Raw genomic sequence first — 26,301 nt, forward strand, 5'->3', positions numbered from 1 at the left:
CAAAAAGACCTAAGTATTCTCCACCAATAATTTTGACTCAATCATATTGTTTCAGTCGAGTCATGGAGATGGCTTTCGAGGCTTGCGCTAAGGTCTCCGTCGTTACAAATGGACACTCGCGAAATTGCTCCAACTCGGACGATGTTGGGAGGACATTGGAAAGATATTTGAGATCGATGGCGTCGAAATCCGTGATAATAAATCCATCCTGGAATATCCTGTCGAGGTGCGATTTCTTGATGTTGTCCGGAGGTCTGGGGATAAGAACAACACTTTTCCGACCCTGGAATGTGAACACAAGGCCGGTAGCATTTGCGTAGGTCGTCCAAGCCTTACGCTTTCCAGCAACCTTGACCCACAATTGGTCTTCAGGGCGTGAGGGTGGGGGATGAGATAGGATCTCCATACATCTCTCCGAGGATAGCCTAACTAAATGTGTCGGATTAAGCTCTCTAACGAGGCAGGCTAACGTATGCGCATGTTGCATTGATGGCGCCTCGACGTAGATTCTCCCAGGAATTGAGGATTGAGCGAAGACAGACCGGGCAAGGATGATGGGAAATGTAGGGTTCGTTGACATCTGCATAATTTTGAAAGCGACGGCCTCTTCGCGTCCAACCTATCACTCATAAGGTGATCAATAAATGCTGACTGAAGACTTATATTATTTTTGCGTACCTTGCAACCTATTTCATACATGATATCAGTCGCGGAAGGCATATAATTATTATCACCAAGTCCTCCTGGTTGGGGATTGCCATATTTCTGTATAAGTTCTCGTGAACTAGATGGCTCTATATCATTGTCAGGACAAATTTTCATGCGTGAAGGCAGAAGCATGGGCAACAAATCGCTCCATTCATCAGCGTTATCTGTATTTTGCATGGCATGATATAGCCGAGAGTGTGCAACACGTTCCTCATCCTCAGAGTATTCATCGTTATCATTCACTGTATGTCAGAACCCATTAGCATCAGTACATATTGAGCAGAATATATGTAAATTATTGGAACATACGTAGTTGGCCCCCTTCATAATCAAGCTCTTCCGAACTTTCATCATCATCGGAAACCGCTGCTTCAATGTCTATGAAGGGATTAATGTCCTGATTTTTTGAGATCATAATTAAATTTCCCTGAAGTCAGTGATTAGATGGAGGGTTGGATTAGTACACACTGTGTGGTTGCCTAGGCTGTCAAGTCGTCTGCGTTTATAACTAGACATTGTGGGTCTTAAAGACTGTTAATCGATGTTCATCTCACTTAATTTATCATCTTAACTTGTGATAATTTATTTTTAGATCTGATGTAAGGGGGCGTTTTTTTAACCAACTCGTGACTTCAGGACGGGAAACCTACCCTAAAGAATCGCTCCGGAAATAGCGTGTTTCCAACTTGATTGTTTTTCTTTCCGTTCATCATAGCGTAGTACCCCTCCCCATAGATTTAACATACATTCTAATAAAATAGACATAGACAATACTCTAGACACTCTATAATAGTTTTCGTTCAGTTAAAATTCATCTAGTTGAAAATTTGAGACACCAGAAAAAAACACACAAAAAAAAGTAAGTACCCAAAGAAATAGAATGCAGGGTGAGACGTTGAAGTTTTGTAGTGCAAGCCCAGAAGATTTCCCCCGTTGCCCGACTCCAAGCTGAAGAAATTCTGGCGTTTCCCTTCGAAACGCAGGTCGTTCGTCAGACTCTGGAAAACATGTTGCCAGAGTTGCACCCACTCCGCGTAGGTCTTAATTGGATTGCCATTTATGGTACTAATATCAAGTTTCTGTAGAGGATGGTGGATTTCCTCCGACGATATGAGGACTTCACCTTTTTGAATTACGATGTTTCATCATCGAGCATGCGAGCGGCCATCAAGTATAGGCAAAGCTTGGCTGCCCTTCAGAACAGCATCGTAGAGACACCCTGCGTAACCTCGGCTACATGGGAGCAGGCGGGTAGCTTATTTGCAGCATACCGTCTACTCGATCTCGTAGCGTTGTGGCCAGCAGCCTTTGGACCATCATTGCCGGTGACCGTGCCCCTGAATGAAATACAGGCCAGCACAGGAACTAAGGAAATATTTTCACGGTTCAAGGTATGCGATCATGAAGTCACTCAATGTTAATTCTTAATTTTCAAACAATTATTGTAGCTTGTAGATGACTTGAAGGACTGGCCGGCAATGCTCTGCTCTGCCAGGAAGCGCATCCTCAGAGCCGACTCTAAGTCGCACAGAAACATCAACACCCCTTCTATCAGTGACACGCCGTCATCCGCTTTCACCCAGGGCGGGCCCTCGGAATCAACGCTATTACTCTGTCTGGCGCGTAACCACTTCAAGGGTGTTGTGGGGAAAATAATCGGGAATGTGTACTGCGCCTCGCTACACTACCAAATCTTGTCAGGAATGCGCGGTATGAAGGACGATGAACACATTCTACCAGACATTCCAACGGACATGGCTACTCTTGCAAATCTCTAGTAAGTTTTCTTTCCTCTATTCATTGATACAATCTGCTCAACATACCCTAGTGCAAGCGGCCATCCTGATGCTGCGTTGTTCCTCTCAGAGGTCACGCCATCTCATTTAAAAATTCCTCTGCATGTCGCCCTTTTCATATCCCCATCCTTCTTTTTGTGAATAAATCTTGGTATTCTAAGAAATGTGACCGGGAGCAGCTGCTTAAATTAGGTGTATCCACATCCTCCCAGTTTAACTTGGATTAACGCACTCCTTTAGGCCTCAAAAGCGCTCGGTAATTGTCGCCCCCGTGTTCTGCGTGAAGTGGAGATGGAAATTTGGAAAATCATTGCAGCGCAAAATTGCGACATCCAGTCAGCCTTATATAAACTTGTTATCTCAGACTGCTGGATGGAATGCGAGCGGGTAATTGCACAAGATCCCGCGTTTCACTTTTTCATATGTGTGTTCTACGTACTGTAACAAAATAACAATTTAAACTAATAATTGGCCAGCGTCAACGAGCAGCGCCGAGGTTACAGCAAATTCTAACCTAGCAAGGCGCAGCACTGAACCACACGGTAAGTTATAAGCAAAGTCTGCGTCAATTACATGATTTAAATCCGTTTAAAACAGCTCAACTTCAGACCGTTTCCCATCATGGTGAAAAAACCACCTGTGAAGGGTCCGACGCAGACGCGGAGGGTGACGATGATCACGAAGTGGACACGACGGAAATGGTCAGCATGGGTCAACGGGAGAACGGGGACAATACGGTCCCTACCTCAAATATACAGCCTCCGGAAGACACGTCTTCAGTGGCTGGCAAGGATGTCAGCATGGGTCAACAGGAGAACGGGGACAATACGGTCCCTACCTCAGATATACAGCCTCCGGAAGACACATCTTCGGTGGCTGGCAAGGATGTGCCCACGGACGAGCAACCTGGTTTGCCGCGGAGTGATGATATTGGATCTGGTCTACTTCAGACTGAGAATACTGGGCCCTCAACTGCAGGGGATTGTGAGATGAACGTCGATCCGGAGCAAGCTGATGTCGACCATCAAATGGAGGATGGTCCACATACCAATGGTCCAGAAAATTTGGGAGACGGCGGGGCTGGACAAGGAGCTGAAGGGTCTTCTGACGAGGCAAATCGTATGTCGGAAGTTCACGAGGGCGAAAAGCAGGGGCAAGACGGAGAACGACCCGACGAGGAGAACCGAATGTCAGAAGATGGTGAGGAGGAAAGGCCAGACGACAGTTCGTCGGACAATGAGACCGAGAAGCAGGGGCAAGGGGATGTTCCACCAGTCCAGGAGGACAGAATGTCGGTCGATGGAGAGGGGGTAGGCCCAGAGCAAAACAATGATTCCTCAGACATGGAGAGGAATACATTGGAAGACAGCCAAGGCGAAAAGGAGGGGGAGAACGCACCTCCTGCTCCTCTTATTTTGAGGATTCCTCCTGTTTCCCAGATAAACAGGAGCAAAAACACCACGGCTGACTCCTCTCAGAAAGGGAAAGGGAAGGGCCGGCAGGGCCTTTCCAAGCGGCCTCCCAAACGCAAGCCGACGCAGGCTACCGACACATTTGATTCGGACGACGACCTGTGTATTGATGTCGATCTGTACGACAGCAACACCACCCTTGATGTCGTCAGCACTCCGGAGAAGGTGTATGGCACCAAAGTTTGGTCCACCTACAACGGTCGTGGCCAACTTAAAAGTTTCTGCGTTGTTGCCCATGTAAGTCATTCTCGATATTGATTTTTTCGTCATTTATTTATTCTCCAAACAAGAGTCAAGCCGACGTGGATCGTGTTGAAAGGGTTCTGGAATTGGTCAAGAGTGACTACGTCGATGGAGTTCCATTGCACATAGCACATCCCGAAGAATCATGTTTTGCGGTATTCGACCGCAGCACCACGAAATCCATGTATCTGATGGAGTCTTTCTCTGAAAGGAACGTCGTCCTTATGTCTCCTTCTCAAGAGGAGTCTATTTCAACTTGCTCCGACGAGTTCTACAGCCAGGTACGTCGCCATATGGGTGATATGACGAGCACCAGGTCAATCCAAGGTGTGTTTCCTCTTCGATGTTTTGATTTTTCTTTCTGCGTCTCATGCTAATGGCCGTAACAGATATGTCGACCATGTCGTCTAACCCCATCGAGAGGATTAAGCGTGGGTCCCTCTCTCAGGTCATGGAAGCAGCGAGGATGAAAGGCAAAAGAGGAAAGATCCTCAATGCCCTCGACATCCCTTTACCTCATGCAGGCGCTCACTCTTTTGACTTGAGTACTGAGGCGGCTGCTCTTCGGGCTACATCTGGTAGCTGGAAGTATAGTACCCCCGTCCCATTTGGTGATATGTCGTGGGGACTCGTAGCTACAGAGGGGGCATTTTTAGATATCCATATCGATGCCAATGGTTTCTGTTCCTTCATCCAACCTCTTCATGGACTGAAGCTGTGGATTATCATGTATCCCAGACGGTTGGATGTTGACCTTTCTTCTGACCGCCGTGTATTTCTGGGAGACAAGCTGGATTACGGGAAACGCACCACCAAGACTGGATTTACGAGGCGATTGTTCTCGATAACCAGTCAGAACTGTATGTGATTTTTGAATGTCCTACCCATTTGATTATATTGACGCTACTTTGAAAAACAGCTTCATGAGACCGAATACTCTACATATGGCGTATTCTATCTCCTCAGTGGTTTGCCGTGGCGGACATTTTTACTCCTCCACTTCCTTCGAAGAAACCCTGACAGGAATCATTCACTGTTTTACCGCTGGATACAGGGCAACGAATACGAATCATTCAACGTCCCGATTTTTCCTGCAGCAAACCATACATTGGTTCTACAAGGTTTTGGTTGAAGGTGACAGCGACCCAGAAGGTATGAGGTTTTTTACCGTTTCCTACAAGATATCTGATTCTTTTCTTCTATTTTCTCTCAGATTTTTATGAAATGTACCATGTCCCATTCTACAGTACGCAGTCCGGATACTCGAGCTTGATAGCTCTGTGCGTGTGCATGATCTTGGCAAATGCGCTCGACTACGAGACCTATCGAAATCCCGATCAGATGTTCTCCACCAAGACTTCGGCACAGTTAGACGCATGGATGCGGTGGGATACCAACAGCCTGAGCGACGAAGAGCGCAAGGCGTGCATTTTTGCCCGTGGCGAAGCCTTGGCTATTCTAGAGTGGCTATGTCATCGCACGAAGTCCATCCACTACATGATTGAGACGGACAAAAACAAGGATGCACAAAATATCATGGCGACAGAAAAGTTCCATGAAATGATACTTTGCCGCTATGCCCGTATGATTCTAGCCTACGACGCAGAAGCCAAACATAACAACATTGGTGGTGCCCCTTGCTGTACCGACACCAGTTTGCTTTTTGTCCAGCTTCAGGGCGTCTGCAGCGGAGAATTGAACAAGGTTATATGTCGCAGTATCGACCAGCTTCCTCGTTCCTCGGTCCCAAAGATGCTCAATTTACCCGTAATCACTCTCATTGACTGTGATGCCTGTGCGGATTCCTCAACGCAATTGAGTAGGTGGACCAGTGTCTGCCTTTGGATATTGACTAACCACGTCACAAACTAGGAACTCCCAAGGAGATTCTGGAACTTGGTACGAGTGTGAGGGATAAACTGTATCTGGATGGCATGAAAGTCAAGCTGGAGAGCACAAATCCGAGTACGTGTGTTCGATTATGCCTTTACGTCGCAAATGCTTATCTCTTCATCAGAATCAGAGTCTGTTCCGCCTTCTAAACGACGGCGACTTTGATATTGTACAACACATTGACACACATCTTGATTTACATACATGCCATGTTTTATTTAGTACTGAAAGGCGTGTATGTCCTGTAACATAATGACGATTGTTTTATTATCTGTAGTTGTGTGCTGCTCGTATCGCCAGACCAATACGCAAATTCTTGCTGGGATGAAAGCTTCTGGCTTTACTGTAACTGCTGTGCGTTTGAATTTATCATCAAGGTCAATGAAATCAACTAACTTACGTTTGTTGATGCTTCTTCCACCCACTTCAAAAAATGTGTTAGTGTCTTTGTTCTGGTGCGTATATACAGTAAAGCTCTTCCGAAGCCCTCCTTGGATTGTACTACGGATTGGTTGAATACTAACCCATGTGAAATTTGTTTGTATTAACGGAGACATAATCAGATAACATTTATAGACCCACTGCACGTTACTGAACATTACATTATCAGTTTTTTTTTCGTATCTTCGCTTTTGTATGAGTCGTTGTTTCAACATGGGAAAGGGCAAGGGCAAGAGAACTCAGGAAATCTGTGTGCGTTGTCCTCGATGCAACAAGCCATTCGCTAAGCATGCAGATGTCCAAAATCACATCAATCAACCAAAATCGGCATGTCGTTTTCAATATGAGAACGTTATGCATTTTCAGTCCAATCGTTCAAGCTCTACATCTAGATCAGCAACCCCCGTATCTCGAGACCCTTCTCCCGAAATTGGTAATTTTATGGAAGTGGACTATATCGACAATTTTCTTGGCGCGTCATCAGAGATGGAAGATGACCCACCCCCCAAGGCATCAAAATACAACTATCCGTACGTGAAGGAGGATTATAACGGGGCTGGAAGAGCATTTGGAACAGGCCTTACATTCATGGATCAGCTCAAACAGGATCAATTCGAACCCCAGCGGGCGGAAAATTTGTACTATCCTTTTGCCTCGAAAGATGAATGGGAGCTCTCCCTGTTCCTACTTCGCTCTGACATGAGCGTAGGAATGCTGAATGATTTTTTGAAACTTGAACTGGTAATTGAGCGTACATTCCCATCATTATTTATTTCAGCTGAGTCGATCCCGTATAGATAAAAAAACTCAACTTGTCCTACAAGTCGGCAAAAGATCTATGCAACCGGGCAGAGATCCTTCCCTCTGGTCCGCAGTGGAAGAGTCAAACGATCATACCAGAAATACCAAGCAAAAATCAGCTAACGCTTTTTTACCGCGATGGATTGGAATGTATCAAGGCGCTTCTCATCAGTCCCTTGCTCCAAGATAGCATGCACTTTAGCCCATTCAAGCTCTTCGACAAGTGCAACGAGATGATGCGGGTATACACTGAGTGGTTTAGCGGTGACATTGCGCATTTTATGCAGGTTAGTAGCAATGCCTTTGTCCAAGTTTGACGACAGTATAACAAGGTTCCCAAGGACCAGCTCCCAAAAGGAGCAACACTTGTACCTCCTATTATTTCCACGGATAAAACCAACATTTCCAACATGACCGGAGGCCGTGTCGCCTACCCTGGCCTTATCAGCATTGCCAACATAATGATGAACGTTAGAAACAAATCGTCAAATCATTTATTCCTTCTTTTTGTTCTTCTTCCCATACCAAAGTTTCTTCATCGCTCCAAAGCTGTGAATGGGATGATGGCAGCACGGCTATATCACCAGTGCATGGACATTGCTCTAGAATCGGTCAAACAAACTGCGAGGGTGGGAACCACCATGGCAGATGCATTGGGGAATAATCGTTTCTGCTTTACACCGCTTGCTGCCCTTATCGTTGATACTCCAGAATCTGCTCTGGCGGCTTGCGTCGCAGGATCCACATCCTCTGTGACGTTGGCACAATACGAGACGTTTGGGGATTCCTTTCGCCACCCTTCCCGAACTGCAGATCATACAATCAACACCATCATGGCCATCAACAATGTTAAGCCCCCTAATCATCTCGAACCATATCTAAAAGAAAGCAAAAAGCACCGTCTCAATGGGGTTCACCTACCGTTTTGGAGAGATTGGCCCTTGTCTGATCCTTCTGCATTCCTTACGCCTGAACCCCTTCATCACTGGCACAAGATGTTCTGGGATCATGATGCAAAATGGTGCATTGCTGCAGTCGGAGGTTCCGAATTGGATTTTCGATTTTCAATTTTACAGCACCGCACTGGTTTCCGACACTTCAAGGAAGGGATTTCTTCCTTGAAACAAGTGACCGGTAGGGAACATCGGGACGTTCAGCGATACATTGTTGCTCTCATTGCAGACACAGTCAGTACACCCTTTATCTTAGCCATCCGGTCTCTGATGGACTTTCGGTATCTCGCACAATCTCAAACAATCTCCGAGGCAATGTGTCTCAGAATTGAGCAGGCACTGCAAGATTTCCATGCCAATAAACAAGCCATCCTTGACGCGGGAGCACGTCGAGGTAAAAAAAACAACCCAATCGATAATTTCTATATTCCAAAACTCGAGTTTTTGCAAAGTGTAGTACACGCAATTAGACTAAATGGATGTGCAATCCAATGGTCTGCAGACACGACAGAGCATGCACATATCGAGGTGGTCAAAGCCCCTTCCAGTTCCAGCAATAATCAAAGATACGAGCCTCAAGTTTGTCGATACCTTGATCGTCGTGACAAATTGCGCAATTTCGATTTGTTTACAGCTATACGAGAAATGAGGATCGATTTTCGGGCTATACACTCTGCAACAATTACGGATGAGGAGGAGCAGGAGGAGGGGGATGAGGGGGAGGAAAACGGCGAGGTTGTGATGGACACAACGTCAGAACTTCTTTCAACAATCATGCCGATGACAACCTTTCAATCAGCAAAGTCCAATCGCATTGTGGATTACTTCTACAAAGCTAGTCTCTATGAGCGTGGCGTATTGGAAGGCCCAGTCCCCTACAGAACATTTTCTTGCAGCAAAAACGTTGTTGCCCATTTATCTAGGGATGCTAGTTCCAAAAGATTGCATATCGACGAGGTTGCGAGCATTTTTAAAATTCCCGACCTACGACCAGCAATTGCCGATTATGTGTCACTCATCAATAAGGAATCAAATCCGAGACAGACCAATTCTCGAGGTTATCACATCAAGGGGATAACTGGCAGGCGTGTTTCTCCTCCCGGTTGTCTGTTGCCGTATTCAAAACTTGAGGTATGGCATAAGGTCCGTATACAGTCGACTGCGTACCAATACCCTCATGAGATCCTGGAGGCAGTCACACTTAATGCATATCCGCCATCTAACAAACATCCTTTTGGATACTTTGATTCAGCAATCATAAACGTGGATGAATCTGAGGAGTGGCCTCGCAGCGGGCTTCAAGGTAGTACTTCTTTGTGACTTTTTTCCGAACCCCGTTGACCAGCCAATATTGTAGGCCATTCTGTCGTCGACATTCGTATTATTTTTCGCATTGTCGGAGAGACACCCAGTACTGTGTCTCCCGATATTACTAGAAGATTTCTCGCATACGTCCAACGTTTTGAGGTTTTAAATCAGCCACAGTCTCTAGGTTCTGCGATCCGTGGACCTTACCCAGAGCCAATAACCGGCATGTATAAATTAAAACGAAGTCAACGTACAGATAACACCATTATGGGTGGAATTTTACCATTGAATCAAATACGCTCCCTGGTTGATCTGGTCCCTCAGATGGGCGAGAAGGCAAGGCGAAGCCTTACTACACATAACAGTCATTCCACTAGCACCGAGTTCCGATTAAACAAATATTTTGACAAAGAACTCTATTTGGCCCTGTCATCATAACATATCCACCTCAGGAAACCCACAAAGTTTTCAATCCCTAATGCACATTGCCACTCAAATTATCACCCAACACGCCGGCCTCGTTGTACACAAAGACGACTCGGATCAATATCAACAGCCGCTTCTCACCAGTCCCGCTTTCTCACACTGTATCATCGTCACCTACTGCATATCCCTCCATCCATCTCATCTCTGCAGAATCAAGTCGTTCTCGCTCATCTTCCGCTCACCACCGCCCAAACTCCAAAGGATTCTTCCCAGAGTGCCTCTTCCTCTAAACAAAAATTCGCCTCCAGTCTTGTCGGTCCGTCCTGTCCTCAATTAGCGCCCATCTTGCCGGAGATACTCACTTTATTTTTTCAATTCCATTGCAGATTAAGCTGTCAGCACCTTATCTGAGATCTGGCGCCCTCAAGACATTCCCTCCCTATTTCTACCCACTGAAGTCCTTTGAGGATTGAGGACATCTGGAAACATACTGCAGACAGCACTATGTTATCTCGAAGCCATTCGTCCCAAGGTTCCCAAAATTTGCAAGAGGAAAGCATTGGCCTCTCTCCCACAATCCATACCTGCCATGCCTCTGTATCATTACCTACTGAATACCCCTCCATCCGTCTCATTTCTGCAGAATCAAGTCGTTCTCACTCATCTATTCCACCCACCACTGCGCAAATTCCAAAGGATTCTTCCCAGAGCGCCTCTTCTTCTAAACAAAAATTTTTTTCAAGGCTTGCCGGTCCGTCCTGTCCTCAATTAGCGCCCACCTTGCCGGAGATACTCACTTTATTTTTTAAATTCCATTGCAGATCAAGCTGTCAGCACCTTGTCCGAGATCTGGCACCCTCAGGATATTCCTTCCGTGTTCCTACCCCCCGCCAAAGTAGGGGGTAGCTCTTTTCCTCCTACTCATTCCCGTCCAACTTCCAAGCAGATCTCTTCCGATTTGCAATCCATAGCGTCTCATACACATCCAATACATCCACACAACAGTCATCCCTCCGTATCCGGCCATAACCCTTCCCCGACCCTCTTGCTTGCCTCGGGCACCAAATCCGATCAGATATTACCCCTCAAGTCTTTTGTTTATAAAGTCCTTCGCCACTCAAGGACATCTAAAAACGTACTGCAGATAGCACTATGTTATCTAGAATCCATTCGTCCCAAGGTCCCACAGATTTTGCAAGAGGAAAACATCGGCATTTGCTCTTATGCTCAGCCCAAAAGCAGTATTCAGAAAGCTACCCCAGAAGAGCTGGCGATGGATGCTGAGCTTACTGCTCTTGAGAACTCCGGCAAGATCAACATCATCAATAATTTCATTGACAATTCTATGCAAACATTCCGTGTTGCCGATTCTGGTTCACAAGATCTGGCTGAATCGTGCATCTATCCACAAGACTCTCTGTCCAGCGTAGATGTGCAGGTCTCAACGGCTCCTCTTTCCACCACCCTTTCTTTGCCATCTCCCCTCCTGTGTCCCCGTAGAGCCTTTCTGGCATCCCTCATCCTGGCCTCCAAATTTTCACAAGAAAAGTGTTATTCTAACCGTGCTTGGGCAAGGTTATCTGGTCTCCCACCTCGTGAAATTGGTCGCTGCGAACGTGCCCTCGCACAAGCCTTGCAATGGCGACTCTGGGTCGGCAAATGCGCCTTTGGTGAGAGTGCTGCAACTGCCACATAGTCTCAATAAGTTTCAACTTTCACGACCGCGCCATGTAGTACGCATTCTCAATAATCACTCTTTTGCTTGCCACCACTACGCGCGCTCCTCCCGCATTCAGTTAGATAGGCATCTTCTTAGACTAGCCTAGAAAAATCTATAGAACTTTGTTTTACGTATACAGAACCCCTGAAGAATTTTTATACCCGCGAAGTTTGTTTTCAGCTTGAATTCCAACTACGACAAAGTGAGCGTATCACACACCATGCAAATCATCAGCTATGAGGAAATTTTACAAATCGAAGCAGAAGTATTGGCCCCTACTTTCCCAGATCTAATACATCCTACAACTTTCCCAGAGGCCGCCTCACTTGCTTCTCAAAGACAGCAATACGACTTGGAAATGGCTCAGTTAGTTGAGCAGACCCAAAAAATGGTCCTTTTGACCGAGAACAGGCTGATACTGGCCATCCTGGCCCTTTTCAACGAAATTAACTGGACCACCCTGGACCCAAGGTTACTATCGTTGGCTAAAGCCAAGATTACCGAGGGTGACCAGTGGCTCAAAGCACGAGCCGTGAGTTTTCTGTTTCTTCAAGTTTCAAGTTGATACTCTTGCTTAAGATAACTAGGAGGAGACACTTCGGGATGCAGACTCAGGCAGCCCCGAGCACATATTGACCCAAGGGATGTCCATTATAGCCAACGGCCAGATTCATATTCGAACGGTAGAGGTGAGTCACAGTGATAACTACTTTGTTTCTACACTTTCTTAGTAATGGGCAGGATCTCATACGAGAATGTCAGGATCATTAATAGGGTCAAGATACTACATTGTAAATAGACACTTAATTGCCTTTAAAAATGTACATTTTATTGCTTGATATGATTGAAGAGCTTTACTGAGACCAATCACATTGGACATCAAACTCTCCTAAGTCTGGAATCGTACATAGAGATAGCTAGGAAAATCCAAAGCTCGCAGTAGTAATGTTGGAATGCTACAGAGCTCAACGGAGCATCCCGCCGATGACACATGACGCTATACTGTCTACAGCCCACTTTGATGCTACATCCGGTTGGCAGGACAATACGTTGAGTTACCTCCGAAAATCCGGATTTACTGATGTGCTTCAATTGCCAGTGGAACACCACGTACTAAGGAAAAATTAATTGAATATATGCGCTAAAAAGGTTTAGGATAACATACCATGAGATTTTGCAAGTGTAATCTCAGATTGCGATTCTGGCTCAAAAACCTCGCCACACTCTTCAGTTGACGCTCTCCTTGGTGGCTCGGGAGGTGTATCTTTCAATATAGTTACGGGAATGTGGGGCCCCGAGATACCATTCAGCATATTGTGTTCGGTAAAAAAGACCCTTGCCGCCAAAAGTTTCTCGACACGTTGATTTGTTACAAGCATTTGACCAAGTGCCTTATAGCGACTGGACCGCCGATAAGGTTTTTTGACAGCTTTGATGTGTTTGTTCTCTGTGATTGACGAGCAAAGACCGTTTGGTGCTCCAAAAAGTCGGATTAACATAGGGTAATGAGCAAGGGAATGCTGCCGTGGGAGTGAAAATCCTTCAGGTCGCACATTCAGGTCTCGAAAAATTTCACGATGGCAATGAAAGCGTGATAAAGCGACCTCTATTTGATCCAGTGTATCGTCGTCGATGGCATTACGTCGCACCAGGTAACAGAAGTCAAGAAACGCGGCTACAGCCTGAACCATTTGGTCTGGAACATGGCCTGCAATAGCGGGCAAATACACCTGATAGATTCGGCTGAGATATCATAACTTTGGTTGGGGTTTTAATCACAAACCTTCATTAAACCCTTTGAATCATCGCCAGTCCACTGTTTGAATCCGCGTCCTTGATGAAAGTGTTGAAGACCAGGAAAAGAAGGCGCAAGTACAATGCTACCAGGAAAATTGATGTCAGCATTGAATCAGTGGCTCTAGGACCAGCCGGAAATATATACCGTCGATCAATATCAGCTAAAATCTTCTTTGCAATTGGCGGATCATGATGTTGATTGATGTACTGTGTGACCCAGTCCACCAAATGGTCTTTGAAGGTTCCTTTGATAATTTGATGAAGTAGATCGGGGGCGAGAAGTTCGTGTATATCAGCTCGGGGGAATGATGAAGTAAATGGCTAACAACAGGTCGTGGAGTTAGCAACACAATTTCCGAAACAGTATGCTGAAAATTTTACTCACAAATAAGTCGCCAACTATGCCATAATCATCCCACAATTCTATCAATGTACATCCGTCTACTAGGGCTTCTGTATGCACCTGTGATCGCCGAGGACTAGGTGCATCGAGGTTATCAGGATGAGATGTACATCTGCAATTTAAGATCATTAGCCACAAGCGGTAATTGTAATTTTGAATTAAAACCTGCCTTGGACACCATCCTTGAACAATGCATGCAAGCAATGCTTGCTCAGGATAATCTGCAATGTAAGGGCCAATTCCATATATAATACGACGGTAATGGCCATCTCCACACATGGTTACACGTGGCGTAGACATGTAAGGCCGAAGCGATGATAAAATGTGTTCGAGAGACGTATGGAACAGTTGCCGGCGAAACTTGCGGAAGTCGGCTCTATCGCTGTATTCTTGTGATGCTTTAAAAGAGACCATGTAAGCCAACAAGTAAAATTAGTAACCGAGAGGAGCTTACTTTTGGGAATGGCCAGAAATCCGACCAGCGAGACTGCATTTTTGTGAGCTCGTCGCATCTTGTTATGGATATTTCCTAATGACATGTAGAGAGGATAAAAATCATTTTGTCCCGTAGCTACAGACACTGTGGTCTTGTCGCTTCCGATGATGACCGGGCAGAACATGGATCCATGACATTTGATGTCTTGGGCGATTTTGTTCTGTACAAAAAACAATGATAAGAAAATAAGCACAACAAAGAATAACAAGTCACGCACTGCCTGCAGCCATGCCCATTGTCCCGACATAAGATTCCGGTATCTGCGTTTACCATTCCAATAATATCGCTTTGGGGCATAATCAATGTTTCCCACATAAGTTGGGTTGCCAATTTGTTGCTCTAGAACGTCAAGTGGATTGCGAAACCAAACTTCATATTTTTGTGTCATCCACTCGGGAATTGGACCATCTTTTGGTAGCTTGCCGTTGTAGGTTACAGAAAATGAGGTCCATGGAATGTTGCCTTGTTTGATGCTATCAATACAAGCATACATATCAGAGTGATTTGCAAACGGTGGGTCTTGATCAGGATAATTAGCACCTAAAATTTGTGACAGGCGATCTATCCTGCCTGCTGACATCTCCTCCTCGACAAAAAGAAATTCAGCCATTTCAAATTCTGTCCGAGTTGCAAAGGGTGTAAAGTCCTCCTTGTTGTGAGGCGCAGCAGGTTGTGGCTTTGTATTTGGGGGAAGATAGTGACCCGCAGAATCACACGGTCTTCCTAGACATACATTAGCTATAATTTGTGAAAAAAAGAGCCTCGAAAACACCAACCATCAATTGTCGGGTGGGTATCTATATGTGAAGTAGGCACTGGATTTGGACCACTCGGATTTGATTTTGGCGATCCAGATGGTGTTTGGCGAGGTGAGCGACGAGGCGAAAAGTTGTTAGACCACGGCTGTGGACTTGGAGAGGGAGAACGAGAGGATGGTAATTGCGGCAAGAAAGACTGTGCATGCAGAAGTGCAGACTGCACGTCCAGAGCAGCAGGAGTAACATGTTTTCTGTCATAATGTTGTTGTATGCCCCATGATGTTGTCGAGGTTTTGAGACATCCACTGTATGAGCAATGAAACGTAGCTGCCCGGAATTTCTTGCGAGTTCTTGAAGACATGGAGGTTTTGAGTCAGTCGTGCAAAAAACTCAGCATCAGAATCAGTGTTACAGCGACACGGCGCTGCATGTCACACTGCATTTGATTTCTTACCGTCAAAGTACAACATACTATGCCTCCATACAACGACTGGAATACTCTCGACGGATATGTATCCAATTCCGAGGAGGACAGGTCAGAAAATGGAAGTTTGGACTGGCATTACAACTACCAACAAGAACATGAAGAGGACAATTACTATATGCCTTTCAGACCCATGATCCCTCCTCTTTCGCCTCATCCCAAAATGAAAGCCAGCATGGATGCCATAGAAGTTTCGGATTACAAGGACGGAATTGCAACCATGGCGGAACAGGCATTTAAGGGGGAGTTTGAGCGTGTTGTACAGCTATCAGCAAATCCGAAGGTAAGTATATGAAGTCACACAGCCAGAGCGTTGAAAACTCACTATATGGCGCTTCAGTATAGCAAAAAAAATCCACCCGTATTCAAAAGGCAGCATCCTGATGAGCCTGGAAGCTATGCACAGCTGCGCGCGGGCATGCAAGCCACCCAAATTGAGCAGACTATTTGTCTGTATCGCGCTATCCTGAATCAAAAACGAAAACGCCTCATTAAATATACAAAAAGTCCTCGCCTTTTTGAGTGCGTTATGCTCAATCACAAGGCGGGCAATGGCTCAAAACTCAGGATAGCATTGTCACCTATTCGGGCGGGAGTTCGAAGGGCGCATCTAGCTCAGGAAATTCGCATTTTTGAAATGATGATATTGCGAAGGAAGGCTTACTTATTGGGTCTGCTAAGCATTTCTCTAGGCGGCGGAGAAGCTAATGACCCCAAAATACGACGAGTCAACGGTCCTTGTTTAAATATTTTTTAAAAACTAGATTGCAATGTAACTATCATTAGTTTACAGCCAAAAGAATTACTAGATTGCTTGCCATGTCGGTGAACTTGAGCAAAAACATTGTTGCGAGTGCCATGTTTGAATGTTCAGCAACGACCTGAAAAAAAAACAACGACAAATGCTACAACAAACCCATCTGAAAAAAAAACAACGACAAATGCTACAACAAACCAAACATGGTCTCTAAAATTTGAATCACTCACATTGCAAATGACATCCTCATATCTCAAAGCACCTTTCAGATGCCGCCAAAAAAGGATGCAGTGGTTCTTTCAGGGCCTACTCGACGTTCATCTAGCAGAGTTGATGACACACCGGCGATAACTTTAGATGAGCCATCCCATTCTACTGCTGAGCAAGACACTGACCGTCGATTGACCCTTCGGGCTGTACGCAATTCGAACCCACGAATTGCAGATGCTCCACGACCGAAGCGAACATCAGAAGAAGTAGCAAAAGAAAAGAAAAACCAACAAACCAAACAAAAAAGGGTTGTCTTGCTTCGCAAAGCTTTGATTCAAAAGGCAGCAGCTCTCGAGGACCAACTTCTTCAAGAGGAAGCCAACCTAAAGGATGACACATTCAACAATATGCAGGTAATACTCACATCCGATTTAAGAGTAACTCACTGTCTGAAAGCTCCTTTAAGTCTTTACCCGCTTCGGATTTACTAGGTATGTCATAATGTTCAAGCTATACCGAGACTGATTTAAAATTAACAAGATCACGGTGGAAATGATGGAGTACCTTCAATGTCAGGGGACATATCGTCGAGTGGTGGTACTGAAGATGAGTATGTGGACAAGGATAATCAGGATGTTGAGTCTGAAGACTCAGACATCAATGACGGTGGAGGTTTGGACGATGATGCCGAGCTTTCTCAGGCAAAGTCCAAGGGAAGCCGAAAGGAAAAACGGGGAAAGCTTAGAGAGCAAGTTACGGCTTATCGATCATCTACTAATAAAAATCAAGAACCATCAGTGGGAAACAAAAGAAAAGGACGAGCATCACAGTCCAGGTGCGTACTTGGTCTCATCATTGTATGCATAAAAACTGAGAATATGTTCTCTAGAAAACCTGCAAAAATGAAGAAGTCTAACGTCTGTGGCATACGTGACGATTGGAATGAAGAAACGTACCAAGAGCACTTTGATCTCCTGCCCGGTGCAAATCAAAACCTTCCTCCTAGCTCTAATGCTAGTGGAACCAGCGGAACAAGTGACATGGAAGTTAATGACGACGACGACGACGTAGAGGCAATAGATGGGATTAGTGATGATGAAAGGGAAGTAGTAGAAAGGCGTGGAATTTTGGTTGCCAACACATTGGCAAATCCCCGTGGAAAGGTAGCGTATTACCTAATGCAGTTCTCTACGTTGACTGACTACTTTCTTTATCTCATTAGTCCTCTGTACCTTTAGCCAACCCTGCATATACTGGTCGCTCCTTGGCCAAAGTTGAGGCTACAACATCTGTACCAACATATATTCCATCAGCTTTGTTGGATGGAAGGCTCAAACGGAAGCAAGAAATCCGCGCCAAAGTTGACCTTCCATCTGAACTGAGGTTGTCCTACGATGAGAAATTTTCACCTATGCTTCGTGAACTAATTGGAATTATCAGTCCTTGGGAACGTCCATCAGAACAGCAGATATTGGATGTTTGGCATAAAGTATTTCCGGATGTACCGCTAGAGGGTTGGCTAAAGACTGTGGTAACCAAATTGGTGTGTCACTTATTATTTTGCATGGACCTTACTGACTACCGCATAGGTAGAAAATAATATATATAACTGGCGTACAAAACTTGCTCAAACAGCATCAACATGCTTTGAGAGGTCAATCATTCCGGCAATGGAAGATTGGTCAAAATCTGGAATTGCAGAATGGTGCAAATGGGCACTCTCGGGTGACTACAAGTGTCGTCCGTTCTACTACCTAAGCTATGAGGAGGGGGATGATCAGATTAATGCGACAGTAGGTGTTTTCTGAGTTCTAGAATTGATAATTGTTTGCATTTTAACCAGAATCTTTTTTCTAATCAACCAGGGGATATTTCAGCACCCGCTCATTTTATCAACACTTGCATACCATTACTCCAGCATATCCGCGATCCACTCTAGTGCCCGACGTGATGACAAACCAGTAGGCGCACTGATAATGGCCATTCAGGCGGTACGTGATATATAGCACTATTGCATACCATCACTGATATCAACTGCATCTGTTAGTCCCATCGTGCTATATCTCATTGGCTTACGGGCGAATATCAGAAGATCCAACGGCCATTGGGTGACTTCTCAAAAGACAACTGGGGGGATAATCTTACTCGGGATCCAAAGTACTACCCCACGCTATCACCCGGTTTGGTTCAAGAAAGCAAAGCTACGTCTAATCTACTGCGTGTAGTCAATAAGCTTACAGATAAGCGATGGGAAAAAATCATTCAGGGTGCTATGCAGGCTACACGTAGGCACAAGAGCATTACAATTCAGACGATTGCACCAGCAGCTCCTGATGCAGTCGAGGAACCTCTCTCCGATTTTTCTATTCTCGATAACAATAACGATAGTGATTAGATTACTAACTAGTTTAAGCAGCTCAAATTCATACTTTTGAAAAAAAAATTGTCGTCATGAAAGATCTTAAAAGCTTTCCTTAAGATGTATAGCTTACTCATAGTGTGGTATCTTTTGGGCACACTTTTGCCACTTTTCGGTCTTTCGAAAGATCAAACCACTTGTGCATGGAAATGGGGTCTGGCTTGCAGCAAGCCCAAATACTTTCGCACTTTCGGCACTTTCATCACTTTAGAAAGCAATGAAAGTGCCCGAAAGTGGGGGTGCAGTTTTACTGATGGGTACGTGTTCTTCGTGTAAACACGGACTTGCACACCTTTAATTATGCATACTCATTCCCCTTTTTCTATAGGAATCTATTAGAAATACGCTTACACAGTACCAAATGTTTTATAAGAGTGGGTACGCGAGAGGTGGAGGCCTTCGTGGGCATTATTGGAAAGTAGATGCAACGAAGGTTGGTCTATGCAGACGGAGAGCAAGGAAACCTTCTACTAAATAATGGCTCTATTTATGTGACTTTCCCCCCCTTTTCCCCCTGTACCGTCGATACCACTTAGACTAGAAAGTAGACAGTTCGTTTAACAACATTAACGGTCAGGGTGGTATGTTACACTGTGCCTTACGAGGTCGTACACCGAGCGCTTACAGTGTGTAAGGTGGCCTTGTACGGCGGACCCGCTAAACCGGCGTTCAGATTACTAAATATGGTAGATCTTTACACTGTATCCCATTGCGCACATCAGCGGGCCCGTGCTATATCATCCTTTTACTGAGTCAAATATGGTAGCTCCTTACACTGTACCTCATTGTGCACACCAGCGGGCCCGTGCTATATTGCCCATTTAATAATTCAGCGGTTACAGTAGCTACACAACGTGCATACCGCGGATGGCCTTGCTTGGTAATCAAATTGCCTCGCCAAAGCTCGACCAGTTTGATCTCCCTCGCCAATGATTTAAATTGGCGAGCTGATATATAAATCAACTCATTGGAAAGAAGCCATTTCACGTCAATACGGAACAATATTATACATCATTGTACTTTAAGATGATTAGTGTACATCTGGGATACATAATACATAACTGTTTGTCAATATGTTAATACGGTGAAAGGACAGCAGCTCCGAGGGTCACGTACAATATTCTTCGAATTAATGCTCAAAATGTTCGATTAATGCTACACTTAATTTCCCTGTTCCCTCGTACTCGGAGAAGGTGATAAGTTAATAAACAGTTGCTCGAGTTCTTCTACATCACCTTTGACATGCGATTCGACATTTGGCGAGGCCTGAAAGCTGTTGAACAGTAGGTGCAGTTCATTTGAAGACTCGGGTGCCGAATGTGGTGGTGTCGATGGCTTGTCAGCCATGGACTCGGCTGGCGTGTTTTGGATTGCGTTGTGGGTGCTACTGATCGGAGACTGTGGAAAGTTGTCTAACAGCATGCTGAGGTCTGTGCTCGCAGGTGAGCGTGATGGAATGTCCATTTGCATAGATTGTGTCGGTTTATCGAGGGATGTGTCCATATTACTGGGAGAGTGTGGTGACGACAGTAGAGATGGTTCTGGGTGCGGAGACGGAGGCAGATTGTTGAAAAGCATGGCGAGGTCTGCCTGCTTCTCTGCGTCGCCGATTGGAGACTGCGGAAAATTGTCTAGAAGCCAGATGAGATCCTTGCTAGCAGGTGAGCGTGATGGGGAGTCCATTTGCGTGGAATGCGACAGTTTGTCAAGGGAAGTGTCCATATCGCCAGATGCGTGTGGTGACGTCAGTGTTGGCGGTTCTGGGTGTGGAGATTGAGGCAGGTTGTTGTAGAGCATGCCGAGGTATGTCTCATTCTCCGCACTGGACAGGCTCAGTCGCCAGGGAAAATCATTGCGATGATTATTCTCGCTGCGTTTGTCAACTAGCTTTGACGACGACTTTGGTGTCGACTCTGGCGACACCTTTGGCGACGACTCTGGCGAAGGGTTTGGCGAAGGGTTTGGCGAAGGGTTTGGCGAAGGGTTTGGCGAAGGGTTTGGCGAAGGATTTGGCGAAGGATTTGGCAAAGGGTTTGACGAAGGGTTTGGCGACGTTCTTGGCGATATGTTCGTCGATCTCTTTGGCGGTGTCATTGGCGACACCGTTGGGGGTGGGGAGTGAGGAAGCTCCGCTAATAGATCAGCAATGTCGGCGTGTTCCCAGATATTATGTTTTGCATCGAATATATGTGTACTCCCTGACGATAAATATGTATGCTTGAATGCCTACATCATTGGTAAACTCACCATTAGTATTGTCGGCCGATTTTACATTGCCCACTTTCATTCCTATTGTGGATACACCAAAGCGTAAGTACAGGCACTGGAATAGGTGTAAATTTATTTACCATGTTTGCTAGAATTTCCATCCATTGCGCTGCTATGGGTTTCACGGTCTGGAGGCGCTTCCCTGTTCTGCAGTGACAGAACCTCATCGGGTGTCAGGGATACTCCGGAAATCCACTGAGAATGATGCTTTGTATTTGCAGTAGCATTGTTGAACGCTTTCTGGGCATCCCAAGCTGCTTCGCCAGATTTCCACCGAGCCTTCATGACTTCGTCAACATGAGGGTCGCCCGGCGAGTGAAGCTCCTTTAGTAGGGCAGCGTTGTAAACCATCCAGTACCCAGATGTTCTCCTGCAATGCAACCTGTACTCCTCCTCGTTCTCTGTGACCAGCGCACGGATAACACCATGTGTTTGTTGTAATTGATTGTATAGAAACTCGCCAGCATTTGGTTTGATGAGATCTTCCTGGCGAAAAATGGGATCTGTGTGAAAGTTGGAGGGCTGAGGGACGCCTCGACCATCTTTACGCAGTTGTTCACGATGGAACCTGAGACAAATATCCAACCATTTCGTTGTAATAATCCCATTTCGGCTTGTTATATGCGTGCCAGTCCACCATGCATTTTTATAAGCAGCAACAACCCGGAACTCAGCATTCTCTCGTGGTGCGCATTCCATGACTTCTAAGAAGCGTACGTCAAATGGTATGGGAAGGTTCTCCGGGGGAATTAATGCTAAGGAGTCTGCCAGGGATCTTAAAATGATTGGCACATCAATGACTTGTCCAGTTGATGTTGCTAATCCAACGTAGCTTATAAAGAATTTCTACGTACAGTTAGCAATAGGAACTACTATAGTAAAAGGCTTGCGTACCAATTCTTTCTGTAAAGCAAACTGCATCCACCCCTGCATCTTTGCCGGCTTTTTAAATATCTCGCCTAAAGCCTTACGCAATCGGGATTCGCCATAAAAAACAATCTCTTGAAGTTTAAAACGATAATTGTGAGGACTTTCATTTGGGATTTTAAAAGGACGAATGTGCGGCTGCGCCATGTTGGATGTTGCAAAGAGACAGCTACGAATCATAGACATCACCCGGACAGTCTATTTTTACTTCAAATCTTTTTATAGCTAGGATTAGTCATATGAAACAGATAATCAGCTCGCCGTGCCATCTCGCCCCAGATACTACTTTGACGGTCAGCATAGGCAGCTCGCCCTGCATTGACAATGTTGTCGCCAGCCGGGTCATCGGCGAGCGCAACTACAGCACTATTTTTCCACCACTCTTCTTTTTTGGAGAAGTATCGTACTGTCCACTGCATCTCGTAGTCCAACATAATGGCTTCCTCTCTCCATCTATGAAATTGGGCACGGGCACGTAACCAGTGGACGCGTTTGACTAGCACCAGGAAATCAATAATAATTCAGTCTTCAAAGGCAAGTAGGCATTATAATCATTAAATAAATAGCACTTACATTCTGTTAGGGTCTCGGGATCTGTTTCCTCCACATTGATATGGCTACCTTCAGGATCCGCCGGTCGAATTTCGCCATTCTCGGCAATAATATTGGGTCCTAGGCGTTGATTGCTTGAATTATGCCAGATCCACGAGAGACGTATTCTTGTCGACCCAGGTTTGTTAGGATCTAGAATTGCTGTGCTGGTCTTGACATCATCCTTTGATAGCTTCTGGAATTTGGCCAAGATTGAGCTATCTGCCCCTAGATTAATCAAGCGAGTTCGGCATTCAGTATAGAGTTGACTATAGAATGTTAATCTATGGTTCATCTCATCAATGCGAGCTCGAGATCTTGTCCTGACTCCTTTGCGTGGAGCATTCCGAATGACGTCCGAATACTGAAATGATTTCTCGGCAATAAGATTTCGTATTTGGTTCAAATGCGAATTGGCTTGCGAAATTCGAGCCTTTAGTTCCACCGGAGCCCAGCGTTGATCTACATTGTAGTGGGATGGAAGAAAGATCTTGTGTTCCTCGATAGGCTGCAGAGGTTGAGTAGGTTGGGGAGGTGGAATTACAACATCATCATCCGTAATCTCGTCCGCCCAATCCAACATTTCCACCGAAGTATCCGGTTGAGTCTGGGAGTGTTCCAACACCCCTGCACATTCTTGTAGTCGTTCAAGCTCAGAAATCAACGGCTGCAATTTTTCGCGAAGACTTTGTAATTTTTGAGGATCGGCATGTCGAGGAGATTTGGTGAGCTGTCGAACACAAAGGCGAATCTCAATTCTGCTTTCTATTCAGTACTTGAACTAATAGAAAAGTAGAGATATAGGAACGTACTGTTTTTCCTCCACCATCAGTGCAAATTGAATGTATGCCTCAATGGGATCATTTGACGTTGTTTCAGTTGTTTCTGTCGTATCCGTGACCTCTTGACCTCTACCTTTTGCAGCGTATATATCCATCACCTTGGGAGAAATCAAACGACGAGCCTCAGCATCAACAATCTGCCTTGTCCATAATTCCACAACATCCTGTGGCGCTACCCTGGAAACTTCGGCAAAGTATTTTTCGGCGCAGTCTCTAGTTTCGACAGCCTCGACGTATCGCCGGCATAGATCCTTTGGCAACGCGAGTGCTTTGCTATGATTCGAATCACTGGCATGGTCGTCTAACATTTCTGCTCGATGTGCCAGTGTTGCCGTCCTTGAAGCTGGCGAGACGTGATTCATTTTTCCCCACAAGGATTCCAGTATCTCACCAATTACACGTGCAGCACCTGGGATGAAAGCAGGCGAATAACGAAAGAGACAATCATCTTTATGAGCATGAACATGGAATAAACCAATTGCACGGTCAATGTCAAGACCTTCAGGAAGTAAATGCCCAATCCTCGTCTTCAGGTGTATGATGAACTGACAAATGACATCATATATAATCATGGCACCTTGGCGAGGATCTACGCCAGTCGACTTCAAGGCGGTGAGCAGGGCGAAGTCAACATTTTTTTGTTGCTCGCCTTTGAACAGGTCTACCAATGCATTAGGTGCATAACACCCATGACGAGCGCATGCTACCCCCACAACTCCTGTGACATCGCAAGACTTTGATGCGAGCATGGCTCCCGTTATTGCTCTGAACGTGTTTTCGCATGGCGCTCCCTTGTTGTGAGCTAAGTTAAAAGCATTGCTTATTTAAACACATTACACTCACCGTTAGCTTCTCGATGGCAGTCTTTAGGAAGCTGTGATACTCCTCGCGCTTAGGAATCATCCCCCCGCCTTCGGAAAGCCATATGTCATTTGATTGCTTTTTGGGTTGCACATGGTCTGCTTTAAAGTTACCGTCTGCGACTAGAACACGGCGATAGACAAATTTATTAGGGTCATTTTCCCACCCGTCCGGAAGGTTAATGCCTGGCTGAGGGCAAGCAGGGCAGAAATTTGCAAGCTCGCCCTTACACACATCCTTGACCGCTTTACCATTATGACCAGCAAACCCGGCCCACTTCAACTTTTTCATCCATCTCCACAATCGAGTCATTCTTCGAAACTCATTATATAGATTAACGACACTTGAGGGGTCCATAGGCTTGGTAAGTCGGCGCACAAGCTGATAGAACTGATATGCTGATGATTGTAGTTCTAGATTACAGAGACGAAACTTGTCCAAGACTTGTGCTGTGAAGACTGTTCGAATTCGCACAAAGCTAGTGGGTAGAAGCCGACAGGCAATAAGGTCCGCTGGTATTTGTTCCATCCCGCGACAGGAACAGGTCACAAGGGGTAGATTATGAATTCCGTTTGAATGAACAACCCGCGTTGAGTTTTGCAGAGCATAGAAACTTGAATCATCTTGGTCTGACATCCCAGTAGTCCCTGGCAAAATTTCGACATCACCTTCGCCCTCGGCATCCCCAACTTCGGCGTCATCATCAGGTTCTTCAGGGGGCTCAATATCGCTGTTGCTTCGAATATTGTCTAGGTATGCAAAAAAACGTTGGTCGGCAATGGCGTCACTCTCTACGGATTGTTGGGCATTTATACGTGGTTGATCTGGCTCGGAAAAATCTTCGCCCTGAACTTCGCCATTTCCGTCGACCTCGCCACCATCTACATCGCCATGCTCATCGATCTCGCCATTGTTAGGTCTTGTTGTGTTCGCCACGTGTCGCCTAAGTTCTTGCTGTTCGGCATTGTCTTTTACAGTCTCTTCTCGCTCTAATTGCACTTTCTGAAGGTTTAATATTTCGCATATACGTGTTCCCGAGTAGTGCGGCACAAATATGTGGACCCCCACTTGCCATAGTTCGGCAGATGCAAAGTGCTTGCCATTCCATCGCCGAATCTTATGGAAAGGATCATCAGAATGGGTTATGCGCATGCATTTTCTGCACATAGTGTGTCCCAAACTGCAGTCATCGCATCTCCAGATGGCTATAGATCCTGTCTTACAGTGGTTGCAGGTTGTTTCATCCGATGGTCGAGCTTCTCTGGTGAGCAAAACACCCAAGAACTCATCCACTCTATTCACAAACTGCAGTATATAATCTCTCTGCCTCTACGTTACCATCAGTATGAGAGAATAGATAATGTGATTTGAAATTATAATGGATACCTTCTTTCCCGTGGTTGTCACCAGGTCATCATGAGTAAAGGCAGTGTCGCCAGGATTATCATTGTGTCCCCACTCATCAATCTGATGTTGTTCCACTGATTGACCTCTGTGTCGGAGATCCTCATAGGTCTGAATCTGCAATTCAGGCTCTTCCGGTAGAGCCTCCAGTCTTCTCTCAACACCAATAGTGTGTCCATATTCGTCCAGTTTGCGGTGTTTATGAACGGTTACATAACGTGCAGCATCGATATTGCCTTCTACAATGCCTGTGCCTTTTTTCCGAGATTTTCTAGCCATGATTGTTACATATCGCAAACCAGTTTATTCATCTGTCCGTATTT

The 26,301-nt window shown here is 45.5% G+C and overlaps 11 protein-coding genes across 11 annotated transcripts; 7 read left to right on the plus strand and 4 right to left on the minus strand.

Annotated features, from left to right (window-relative positions):
* Positions 1-37: 37 nt before the first annotated feature.
* Positions 38-1,224, minus strand: JR316_0004106 (uncharacterized protein; the record flags this gene model as incomplete). The annotated part of the gene is made up of 4 exons (XM_047889875.1): positions 38-619; positions 679-950; positions 1,018-1,105; positions 1,177-1,224. 4 exons carry the CDS (start codon positions 1,222-1,224, stop codon positions 38-40), a joined length of 990 nt encoding a protein of 329 aa, XP_047752249.1.
* A 638-nt stretch (positions 1,225-1,862) lies between these two features.
* Positions 1,863-2,486, plus strand: JR316_0004107 (uncharacterized protein; the record flags this gene model as incomplete). Its single annotated transcript, XM_047889876.1, has 2 exons — positions 1,863-2,099; positions 2,157-2,486. 2 exons carry the CDS (start codon positions 1,863-1,865, stop codon positions 2,484-2,486), a joined length of 567 nt encoding a protein of 188 aa, XP_047752250.1.
* Positions 2,487-3,202: 716 nt separating this feature from the next.
* JR316_0004108 (uncharacterized protein) lies at positions 3,203-6,277 on the plus strand (the record flags this gene model as incomplete). Its single annotated transcript, XM_047889877.1, has 6 exons — positions 3,203-4,213; positions 4,267-4,546; positions 4,609-5,079; positions 5,433-6,038; positions 6,092-6,184; positions 6,237-6,277. The coding sequence occupies 6 exons, from the start codon at positions 3,203-3,205 to the stop codon at positions 6,275-6,277; spliced, it is 2,502 nt and encodes an 833-aa protein (XP_047752251.1).
* Positions 6,278-6,766: 489 nt separating this feature from the next.
* On the plus strand, positions 6,767-9,627 carry JR316_0004109 (uncharacterized protein; the record flags this gene model as incomplete). Its single annotated transcript, XM_047889878.1, has 4 exons — positions 6,767-7,258; positions 7,351-7,641; positions 7,678-7,824; positions 7,885-9,627. 4 exons carry the CDS (start codon positions 6,767-6,769, stop codon positions 9,625-9,627), a joined length of 2,673 nt encoding a protein of 890 aa, XP_047752252.1.
* A 466-nt stretch (positions 9,628-10,093) lies between these two features.
* On the plus strand, positions 10,094-11,737 carry JR316_0004110 (G1/S-specific cyclin pas1; the record flags this gene model as incomplete). The annotated part of the gene is made up of 4 exons (XM_047889879.1): positions 10,094-10,357; positions 10,428-10,435; positions 10,500-10,792; positions 10,863-11,737. 4 exons carry the CDS (start codon positions 10,094-10,096, stop codon positions 11,735-11,737), a joined length of 1,440 nt encoding a protein of 479 aa, XP_047752253.1.
* A 244-nt stretch (positions 11,738-11,981) lies between these two features.
* Positions 11,982-12,532, plus strand: JR316_0004111 (uncharacterized protein; the record flags this gene model as incomplete). The annotated part of the gene is made up of 3 exons (XM_047889880.1): positions 11,982-12,293; positions 12,349-12,450; positions 12,503-12,532. 3 exons carry the CDS (start codon positions 11,982-11,984, stop codon positions 12,530-12,532), a joined length of 444 nt encoding a protein of 147 aa, XP_047752254.1.
* A 304-nt stretch (positions 12,533-12,836) lies between these two features.
* On the minus strand, positions 12,837-15,576 carry JR316_0004112 (uncharacterized protein; the record flags this gene model as incomplete). The annotated part of the gene is made up of 8 exons (XM_047889881.1): positions 12,837-12,874; positions 12,927-13,491; positions 13,545-13,641; positions 13,704-13,879; positions 14,127-14,359; positions 14,416-14,617; positions 14,675-15,180; positions 15,234-15,576. The coding sequence occupies 8 exons, from the start codon at positions 15,574-15,576 to the stop codon at positions 12,837-12,839; spliced, it is 2,160 nt and encodes a 719-aa protein (XP_047752255.1).
* A 112-nt stretch (positions 15,577-15,688) lies between these two features.
* Positions 15,689-16,445, plus strand: JR316_0004113 (uncharacterized protein; the record flags this gene model as incomplete). The annotated part of the gene is made up of 3 exons (XM_047889882.1): positions 15,689-15,982; positions 16,040-16,294; positions 16,392-16,445. 3 exons carry the CDS (start codon positions 15,689-15,691, stop codon positions 16,443-16,445), a joined length of 603 nt encoding a protein of 200 aa, XP_047752256.1.
* A 280-nt stretch (positions 16,446-16,725) lies between these two features.
* Positions 16,726-19,061, plus strand: JR316_0004114 (uncharacterized protein; the record flags this gene model as incomplete). The annotated part of the gene is made up of 8 exons (XM_047889883.1): positions 16,726-17,079; positions 17,133-17,157; positions 17,207-17,501; positions 17,556-17,829; positions 17,889-18,209; positions 18,256-18,459; positions 18,532-18,657; positions 18,714-19,061. 8 exons carry the CDS (start codon positions 16,726-16,728, stop codon positions 19,059-19,061), a joined length of 1,947 nt encoding a protein of 648 aa, XP_047752257.1.
* Positions 19,062-20,246: 1,185 nt separating this feature from the next.
* On the minus strand, positions 20,247-22,427 carry JR316_0004115 (uncharacterized protein; the record flags this gene model as incomplete). The annotated part of the gene is made up of 4 exons (XM_047889884.1): positions 20,247-21,283; positions 21,333-21,374; positions 21,434-22,199; positions 22,248-22,427. 4 exons carry the CDS (start codon positions 22,425-22,427, stop codon positions 20,247-20,249), a joined length of 2,025 nt encoding a protein of 674 aa, XP_047752258.1.
* Positions 22,428-22,489: 62 nt separating this feature from the next.
* JR316_0004116 (uncharacterized protein) lies at positions 22,490-26,257 on the minus strand (the record flags this gene model as incomplete). The annotated part of the gene is made up of 5 exons (XM_047889885.1): positions 22,490-22,776; positions 22,854-23,629; positions 23,684-24,504; positions 24,557-25,903; positions 25,961-26,257. The coding sequence occupies 5 exons, from the start codon at positions 26,255-26,257 to the stop codon at positions 22,490-22,492; spliced, it is 3,528 nt and encodes a 1,175-aa protein (XP_047752259.1).
* Positions 26,258-26,301: the final 44 nt, after the last annotated feature.

The sequence above is a fragment of the Psilocybe cubensis genome, chromosome 3 (genome assembly GCF_017499595.1).
Source record: "Psilocybe cubensis strain MGC-MH-2018 chromosome 3, whole genome shotgun sequence".
NCBI classification, from domain to species: Eukaryota; Fungi; Basidiomycota; class Agaricomycetes; order Agaricales; family Agrocybaceae; genus Psilocybe; species Psilocybe cubensis.